This window comes from Plectropomus leopardus, chromosome 12 (assembly GCF_008729295.1).
Source record: "Plectropomus leopardus isolate mb chromosome 12, YSFRI_Pleo_2.0, whole genome shotgun sequence".
Classification (NCBI taxonomy): Eukaryota; Metazoa; Chordata; class Actinopteri; order Perciformes; family Serranidae; genus Plectropomus; species Plectropomus leopardus.
In genome coordinates this window covers 18961053-18970642 of record NC_056474.1, presented here as the reverse complement: position 1 = coordinate 18970642, position 9590 = coordinate 18961053, and the positions used below count along the sequence as shown (strand labels likewise).

Sequence of the window (9590 nt, the reverse complement as noted above, 5' to 3'; positions counted from 1 at the left end):
GTTTGATGATGTTTTTTTTTGTCGTGGCTTCATAATGACGAGCCAATTATTAACTTGACACACTTCCACATACTCATATAGTCATGTCCTAGTTACTTTGCTGGGCGTAGACATGACGGTATCCCTCATTTTTAGCACTACTGACAGTTATTTTTATCTCCAATATCAGCTTGTGGTGCTCAAAGTGCCAAAAATACACCTGAAAACCTCAACAGGAATGTTACTTTCCAGAAATCATGACCTGGTTACTCAAGATTAATCATAGACTTTGTTGTAGGAACTATTTTCTTTCTGCCAAACTACAGCGGCCAACCGTATCTCAGCGTATAATGAAGCGTGCATCCACTGCTAGCTCACTGAACACCACTGAGCCCGCTAACATTACAGCTCAGCCGAGGACGCTGTTAATGTTTCTCTCTCGTCAGTTGGTAAATGTATGCTTCCCTCTGGGCAGTGATACAGTTGGATTTATTATATTGGAGAGAAGGTAGACATCTCTACAGCCGATATTTCCAACACTCGGCAACTCACACCAAAACAATCTTGACTGTTAAGAGGAAAAATAGGTACTTTGGATTTTGTGTTGAACTGTCCCTTTAAAATGTATAACTATATGTCAGTGATTTACAGTGCTGTTCTCAAAATGTCATGAAATGTGAGTAAAAAAAAAGGTATGTATTCATGCTTTCGCCCCTGTTCAGTTTTAGTTGGTTCACCCAAATTAAAGGCACCATGCAGAGTTTTTGACCACTAGTAGCACTATTAAGCAATGTTTTTTTGGAAAAGGGTCTCCCTTTTGCTTGTATCATGAACCAACACAATTCAATTAAAACACACACACACACACACACAGAAATGCAACAACAAAGGCAATGAATAAGAAGACTGCCAGCAAGCAAACACAGGTGCAAACAAAGCAGGATATGACTTTTTTTTCTTTTAAAAAAGATTATTTTGGGGGGCTTTATGCCTTTATTTGATGGGAAAGCTTCAGCATGAAAGCTGCCAGCAAAGAGCCGAGGACAGAATCAGGTCTACGGCTGCTGCGGTCAGGACACAGCCTCTGTACATGGTGCGCCTGCGTTATCCACTGAGCCACCAGGCCCCCTGATTTTGACTTCCTTTTTTTGATCATCTTGCAAATGTTTTATGAGAAAGGGACATTCAATGTGTTTGCAAGGCTTCAAGGATACACACAATGCATTTTAGTGAGAAACACTACAAGACACTTTAACCTGACATCTTTAATAAAAATGACTTTCTCACTTACCTTGAACTGTAAATAGTTTAATAGGAACTTTATCTTCCCTAGAAATCAGTTTTAATAAACACTGTTTGCAGTAGTGAGGTCTGTGGTGTAATGTTGCTGACTTGCGCACATAATTTAGTGAAGTGAGAATCACACATCTATTCTTTTCCAGTGTATTAAGGTGAGGACATAAATCTTACAGCGGTATTTCAAAACCTCCAAAACTATCTGAATGCCCAAATACCACAAGAAGGAAGTGACAAAATATTGTGCTTGTGAGTGAACTGACACTTTCTCATTCAGTATAACACATTTCCACACACTGTATGTAAATGTGGCAAAGTCAAACAGACATGAAAATAGCACACATGAATTGCTGTATTATACTGGTTTAGTTTTATCTTCTACACTTCAAGCCAAAAACACAGTGAAGCAGACAGGAAGCAGAGTGAGTCATGCAGAGCTGTGTTGTGTCCTACATGTTTTTTGTCTCTTGTTCTGATTTTAGGTGGAAGATGGAAGAGAGAGATCATGTGACAGTCACCAGGTAAACCCTTTCATATTGTTTTAAAGGTTTGTAATGTGCTGCTGCGGTGTGTGTTTCTTATGACTGTTCTTGGGCAAGACCTATGGACTGAGGAACTGCTGAGACAAGCCATCGCTTTATTATTAGCCAGATGATGTGTTCCAGTCATGCTTAGAATACGATGCCGTTAAACAAGAAAAACAAGTGCGTGAACTGATCACAATACTGCAACTACTCCTAGAAATATCCTCAGTGTGCTTAATTTCCTTTGTCTGTGCAAGAATTATAAAGGAACTTTTTGACCCCTTTATTTAGAGAACAGAATTTGTAGTTTAGGTGCAGCTCACCAGACTAAATTTAACTTCATTGTATTTGCAGAATACATGTCGTCCATATACAATTTTATTTAAAAAAATGTAAACACATGATCATGAACACAATGAAATGAAACATATAGCAAGAATGAAGTGCTATTGCTTTAAACCTGGTTAATAAATTGCACTGCAACCAAAACAAAATGCATGATATTGCTGTACTTCAAAATAAAGTGTGTGTGGTTAAATATATATATATATATATATATATATATATATATATATATATATATATATATCATAGAGAGAGAGAGAGAAGAATTTTTTTTGTATTCTGTGATAAAATAAATAACTCATGTTTATGGTTATTCCCAGTTCCTCAATTTCCAATGCATTCCAAGATTTGTGAAACACTGATTTTAGTATTGTTTGTGTGCAACATTAGTTTTCTCTGATAGACATAAAATTAGGTGGAAAGCAGATAAAGTAAATGCCAACTAAATGTACTTCAGGATGTAAAAACTTGCCCACACAAATCTCATGACCTTTTGACTCATTTCTCTGTAATCAGCATTTCCTCCAGCAGCCAGGTCTCGCTGCACGGATCTCTCCTAGCTACAAGTGACGCTAACTTGATCCTAAGCTCGAGAGCCAATCAAAAAATAGGTAGCCTCCACGAGGAAGCATCGGTGCCATATTTAAAGTTGCACGGTATGGTAGTTTGTAGGTCTGTGTTGTATCGTTTCTAACTTTGTTTTGTGGCGTCAAACCAAAGCTGAAGATGAAGACTCCTCTGCTGCTGGCTTTGACTCTTTTGTTATGTGTTTTGGACGGCGGTTCCGCTGTCTTCTCTTCATGCTCACGTCCTCCATCAAAGTGGTGTTCATCTCTGGACTCGGCAGTGCAGTGCGGGGTAAGATTAATTAGGCGAGCTTCTAAAACTGCCTCTCATACATTTTTAATTTAATTTTGATGCTGTTTTTAACGGCTTGTGTTTGTTAACATCACACGGGGCACAACAAATATAGTTCCTCACGGTCAACAATCAGACGAATCACCGTTCTATATCACTACGCCACAAACAATATACGTTGGCAGGAAACTATGGCAACAGTGTGCAGCTGTGTGAGCATTGATGTGACCGTCGAAGTTAAAGTTAGCTAGCTGACCTTTACAGCTAAAACTACAAACTTCGTAACACAAACTACCCAAATTAACCCAAACTCCCCCCGGAGAATTTCGTAAGTAGCCATGATACGAAAAATAATACACTTCGAAGTGTCCGGATACAGAGAATTGCCTTGTTAACTCAACATTTCGCAACGTAGATTTACTAGCTTAATGTCCCATATTTTTGCAGCGTTTTGTTTGTAGTTTGTATAAACTACTGTAAGCTTAAAGTAACGGGTAGTTTCGCGAGGGGGAAAAAAACATATTATGTCGTCTGTAGACTGTGTTTGCGCCCTATCGTCATACTCATTGAGGAATGGGCAGTAAGTATTTTTTTGACTTAACTATAATATATCCATGCAGGAACCTCGTGGTAAACTAGGGAAAACACCAAGAAATGAGGAAGTAACAACCTCTAAAATGTAACTTCCCTTGCGAGATATAAATTACACAATAGCGTCTCTCAGCAGTATGTAAATGTAAAGCGCACACCCTTAAGCCCTGTGCCAGTTTCATACAGGATATACAATCAGCTCAGGTCACAGTATGTTGAGTTTATCCACTTTAGGTACTGGGTATACTCAGTTGCTTTGTAAGTTTTGAACAGCTTTTCAGCAATTTTATACGAGTAAAGCCACCAAACTCTCAACTCAGTTTCCGAAACTACACATTTAAAAATCCTCTCCTAATTGCAACATTACCTAAGCCCAACAGATAGGGGTTGCAACAGTATGCCACTGTTATCACAATCCTGAATGGAACCATCAAGGACCAGAGCTAATTTGGTGGAAAGGAGATAAGAGAGTGATCACACAAAAGTAAATCTCCCCACTTTTGTCCCCATGTGCAGGTTTTGAAGCAGTGCCTCGAGTCTAACTTCAACAGATCCCGGCAGACATCAGGTGAAGTGGAGGTGGGGCTTTACTATGAGAGCCTCTGTCCTGGCTGCAGAATGTTTTTGACTCAGATGCTCTTCCCCACCTGGCTGTTGCTGAACGAAATCATGTCTGTTACTCTGGTGCCTTTCGGTAATGCAGAGGTAGGCATAACAAAACACCTTGGGTATACGCAGGGATTGTAGTTCCTCTGTGAATTATGCAGTGGGTGATGATGCTGCCCTGAAAACATATTTCTCTACTAAAAGCAAAAGAGGCGGGGGGGGGGGGAAATGAGGGACAAGAAAAAAAAATATATAAAAAAAAATATATATATATAATCAAATAAACATGGTTATCCAAGAGTGGATTTCCCTTGAAGTGTACTTTCAAGAAAGGAGTAATCATGTTACATATATCATAAACGTGGTTGAGAAATTATGTTTTTGTTTTGTATGTTAGGGTTGTTTTTTTTTTCAACTTATGAATCTGTTGCATTCAACGTGACGCAGGAGAAACCTATTGGACAGAAGTATACTTTCGTGTGCCAGCATGGAGAAGAGGAATGTCTTGGCAACATGATTGAGGTAAAGGCACACCCAAATGCATAGAGAGAAAACTGCTGGATAATGCTGTTAACTCTTTTTCAGAACCATCTTGTCTACCTTAATTTAAAGCAACTATAAGGAACTTTCATCTTGTGTTGATTTTGCTTGCCCTTATGGACCAAAGCAATAGTATTTACATGAGCACCACTGTTTCCTGTCATAAAGAGCTTGATCTGGCAAGCACATGCATTTGTTTTGGAAGCCAGTGAAAGTAAATTGCTGCTTTTTTAATACTGTTTTTTTCTTTTTTTTTAAACACAACTGTTTGCAGGATGCATAGGGATGTATCTTTTTGTGGCTACTTAAGATTAGTAACAATAACCATCCCCATTATATGGCAGTTGCTCTTACCCTGGACCCAATTTACAAATGTTTTCATTCGCTGCTCTTTTACTTTGAGTTTTCTGCAAACTGCTGCCAGATGCTTTTTAAATCTCCCACGGCTGGGTCACACACATAAGACATTGTCAAAACGTCACACCCGTACCATTATGCCAACTGCTTCTTTTACACAGACGTCTATTTGGTACTATTCCTACATTCACTACTGGCTTGAAGGCTGAACAACTCTGTGCCCCCATTCTTCAACTAAACCTTTTATACAGAAGAGCGAGGCAGAATAACAGTGCAGCGTTCCCGTCTTGAACAAGCAGTGTTTTGGCTTTTTCTGTGTGCGTTGCATAAATCATTTAGTCTGATTACACAGGACCTGCTGACAGGCATTTAGAATTATATAGCAATAACCAATCTTCTCACTGATGGTCTTGTTTGATTTTGTACATAGAGGCATCTTACTCATTACCAGTTTAAAGAATCCTTGTAGCTGCTTTATTAAAAATAAATATTTTCCATCCTCTGGAGAATGGAAATCTCTGTGTTGTGAAAGTGCCATATTTGCTCGAGAAATGTCCCGTCAAAATGCTCCTAATTTTGTAATTTTTAAGTTATGAATGAAGTCAGTATGTTTTGTACCAGTGTCATGATGCTGACAGTCTGCTATGATTAATTGTCTTGCTCATCTCAGGCTTGTCTATTGAACATGACCAGCAGTGCGTTCGAGGTCATCAACTGCATGGAATCCTCCAATGATGTCATCAAGTCAGCTGAGAGTGTAAGGAAGTCTGAATTTTTTTTGTGTGTGCGTGCACCATTTTTTCTTAACTTATTAACTCTTATTTCAGGATTGAATATGATGTGTGTTTATTTCCCTTCATTGGTGTTTGTAGTGTGTGAACCTCTACACCTCTGATGTGACCTGGGAAAGCATCATGAGCTGTGTGAAAGGGGACTTGGGAAACCAGCTGATGCATCAGTGTGCCTTGAAGACTAAAGCCCTGGCCCCTCCCCACGCGTATGTGCCCTGGATAACCATTAATGGGGTGAGGCTATATTGCATTTAGAGGAAAACTGCAAAGTTTCAGACCCAAACACCATCTCAGACTTATATTGATACTTTTCCCCTCCTGACTTCATTTGAAGCCACTCTCTCTTCAGTGCCCCCAATCTGCCACTGCCAGTTATGCTCACTTTTTTAACAAGCGATGTTACATTTACAGTGATGATATGAGCTTATGATTATTTTGACACTTGATCTGCCCCAAAGCTTCTATCTGTAAGTGAGAGAGAGCTGTGAGTGATGTTTGTGAAGCTGAATCTCGATGTTACTCCAAAGCACAGCACAACAGATGCTGCTGCAGAGCCACCTGAGGGGAACTGAAGCATTATTATTTACTTGGTTTCTTGGTATCCCATGTTAAAGCAATACACTGCACAGGGCCACAAAAACTTGAAAACGTTAGAAAAATTGGAGAAAAAAACTGTCTTACAAGATTCAAGTGGGTTTTTCTTATCTAGTCCCTCAACTGTATTTTATTTCTCTCTGATATTCATAAAAATGTTCCTTTCTTACAAGCCTGTTTGAAGGAAATTGTTAAGTTGGACTGTGGGAAAAACACAAGCAGCTGTATAGCACAAAGTTGTGCCCTGATAGAACACAACCGCCAGACAAAAATTATGTAACAGATATCTTAAAACTTCATGTTTCAACAGTGCTGTGGTTACAGTGCCGTAAGGTCATGTCACAAAAGACACTTGGCTAAGGTGTAGAAAAGATCATGTCTGGGCTTACAGTACCTGGTTTTGGGAGCACAATCCCCACTGGAAAAACAGGAATGTCTCAGTAAAGAACAACCATTTTTCATGGCACTGTCCTCACTAGAAAAACAGACCAGTTGTTAAAAAACTCCCATATCTGGCAGAAAACCAGCATGAAACACAGTGTGGGGTTCCTCAAGAGACACCCGTGTTTGGGGGCCCAAAGCACCTACATTTCAGAGCTAAAAAGCTGCACGAAACACGACAGATGTCCATAAAAAACACCCACTTTTAAGGGCTAAAAGTTGCTTGAATAACAACAAAGGTTTCCTAAAAAAACATGCATTTCGGTATGAAAATGCAGCATGAAACACAGTGAAGGGTCCCTTTATTAACATTAAATCATACTCTGTCTTAGTAGGGTGACCGATGGCTTGGTTATTCCAAAGAGTACCCTTATTTTAATATGATTTTCTGACATTTTTGTCCACTACTGTAGATCTGTCAAAAAAGTCTTGCTTCCTTTGCCTAGATGCTACTTGTTTCCATAGCCATTGTAAGACATTTTTTTATTTAATTTACAGGAGCACACAGATGACTTGCAGAACAAGGCCATGACGTCTCTCTTCTCTCTTGTCTGCAACATGTACAAGGTACAGTTAGTGTTTATCAAATCCAAGTCACTCACTGACTCTGTGTTATGCACTTCTGTCTTTTACTACAATGTTACTGTGTGTTACAAAAGCACCAGCAGTTCATAATTTGTTATTCACTTAAACTTGACCTTTGACATCTTCATTTTTTTTGTCTTTCAGGGTCCCAAGCCCCCCGCCTGTGGAGAGGGCCAGAGACACTTCAGAAGCTACTGCCACAAAGAGTGAAGGAGCAGCACTGCACATACTTGCTCTGTTCCAGGTGTGGTCCAGTAGATAAGGAACACTGAGGAATGTCATCAAATACATTTTTTTATTGTGATTTTACTATCTGTTTCTACAAAGGGAAAACAAATCACTTTTTAATTCACCAAATACAAATACAATTCACTTTCTAAATAAATGCGTCATCACTGAAATGTTACCTGCTGAAACCATAAATGCTTTTTGTAGCATTTTGACTTAGTGATACAATTCTGGTATTTGCAGAGTTTTTGGCACAGTCTGGTCAAAGACAGTGTTCTCTCTGTCCTTTAGAGGGCGCCATATCTCACAACCTCATCTTCAGTCCCCTGTTAGCAGAGCCAAAAAGAGAGAGAGGAACAAAGAGCAAGTTACATGTGTGATAATCATGTGAAACTATTGTCTTAAAATGGTTATGTTTTTGTTAATTTAGCAGATCCCTTAACTTTGCACCTAGTATAGTCTGCCAGATCATCCTGAGAAAACTTTTACTCACTTGATTTAATGTTCAGTTACATGTTATGCAAAAAATTGCAAACTATACTAAATAATACATTATACACAAATAAGCAAACCAAAGGTCATAACTAAAGGCACTAAAAACCAATGAAACCTGTATTTATTTGGTTCTCAAGCCTGCGTTTGTGTTTACAGCAGAGAAGCCATTAAAGTTCATGATATCTCCTGGGGATATAAAGATTGTTGGACAAAGACTAAAATGTAATTAGAAATATTAAAGCTGTGTTCTTGTTGAAAAAAAACAAAAAACAGTAGGCAGCAGTTAACAGTCAGGCAGTCTTACCTGCAGCCTAGCCTGAGTATCCACTGATGTGACAGTCAGATAGACACACATGAATGATGGCTAATCATGCAGGCAGATCCATTACCTCAATGTCACATTTTGCTGGCACCCGTAGGTTCCATATCTTTTCTTAAAATAATAATTTCTTTTGAGTTTAATAGAGGGCCACAATAGAGCGTTAAAGGAACAGTCCACCCCCAAATCAAAAGTACATATTTTCCTCTTAACTGCAGTGCTTATTATCAGTCTAAATTGTTTTGGTGTGAGTTTCCGAGTGTTTGAAATATCGGCCGTAGAGATGCCTTGCTTTTGTTCTGTCTTGATTGTGTTTAATTCTATTATTTGTGGGATTACTGCTAATATTCTTTGAATTGAATTTACTCTCATTGGTACGGGTTTTTATTGTTCTTTTTGTTAAGTAATTGTTTGTCTCTTCTTTAATTATACTTTAAATTTTGTCTGGCCTTAGTTTGGTATTATTGTTTGATTATAGTTATGTTGCCTCTGCAAGAAACCCTTCTCGCTTCTGCTTTGCCTTTTTTGTCAAAGCACTTTGTAAACTCTGCTTTTAAAGGTGCTATATAAATAAAGTTATTATTATTATTATTATGGAACTAGATAGTACTTGGCTTGTGGTGCTCAAAGCATCAACAAAATACATTTGAAAAACTCTACACCAGTATGTCTTTCCAGAAATTATGAACCGGTTACTCATGATAATCCACAGACCTTGTGAGCACTTTCATTTTGGAACTAATTTTTTTCTACTGAACCGCACCCACCAACCTTATCACCGAGCAGAAGGAAGCGTATATCTATCTCCACAAGGATGAGAACCCTGTGCTCGTAACAGCGGTTGATGTATACGTGATTGACGTCCTCCTCGGCTGAACTGAGCTAGCTCAGTGGTGCTAGGGGAGCCAGCTCTAGATGAACGCCTTCTTCTGCGCAGTGATACAGTTGGTGGGTATACTTTGGTAGAAAGAAAATAGTTCCCACATAAAGAAGCTCACAACAAGGTTTGTGGATTATCTTGAGTAACAGGTTCATGATTTC

At 38.8% G+C, this 9590-nt stretch overlaps 1 protein-coding gene across 1 annotated transcript; it reads left to right on the top strand.

Moving 5' to 3' along the window:
• Window positions 1-2783: 2783 nt before the first annotated feature.
• ifi30 (IFI30 lysosomal thiol reductase) lies at window positions 2784-7888 on the top strand. Its single transcript, XM_042498329.1, has 7 exons — window positions 2784-3002; window positions 4110-4298; window positions 4647-4721; window positions 5767-5853; window positions 5969-6121; window positions 7421-7489; window positions 7652-7888. Exons 1-7 carry the CDS (start codon window positions 2871-2873, stop codon window positions 7715-7717), a joined length of 771 nt encoding a protein of 256 aa, XP_042354263.1. The 5' UTR covers window positions 2784-2870; the 3' UTR covers window positions 7718-7888.
• Window positions 7889-9590: the final 1702 nt, after the last annotated feature.

Bases quoted from the DNA above. Each gene is read 5' to 3' on its own strand.
- ifi30 (XM_042498329.1), top strand. From the start codon at position 2,871: ATGAAGACTCCTCTGCTGCTGGCTTTGACTCTTTTGTTATGTGTTTTG. The intron at 4,299-4,646 runs GTAGGCATAACA...AACGTGACGCAG, and splicing joins TGCCTTTCGGTAATGCAGAG to GAGAAACCTATTGGACAGAA. The intron at 4,722-5,766 runs GTAAAGGCACAC...TGCTCATCTCAG, and splicing joins GTCTTGGCAACATGATTGAG to GCTTGTCTATTGAACATGAC.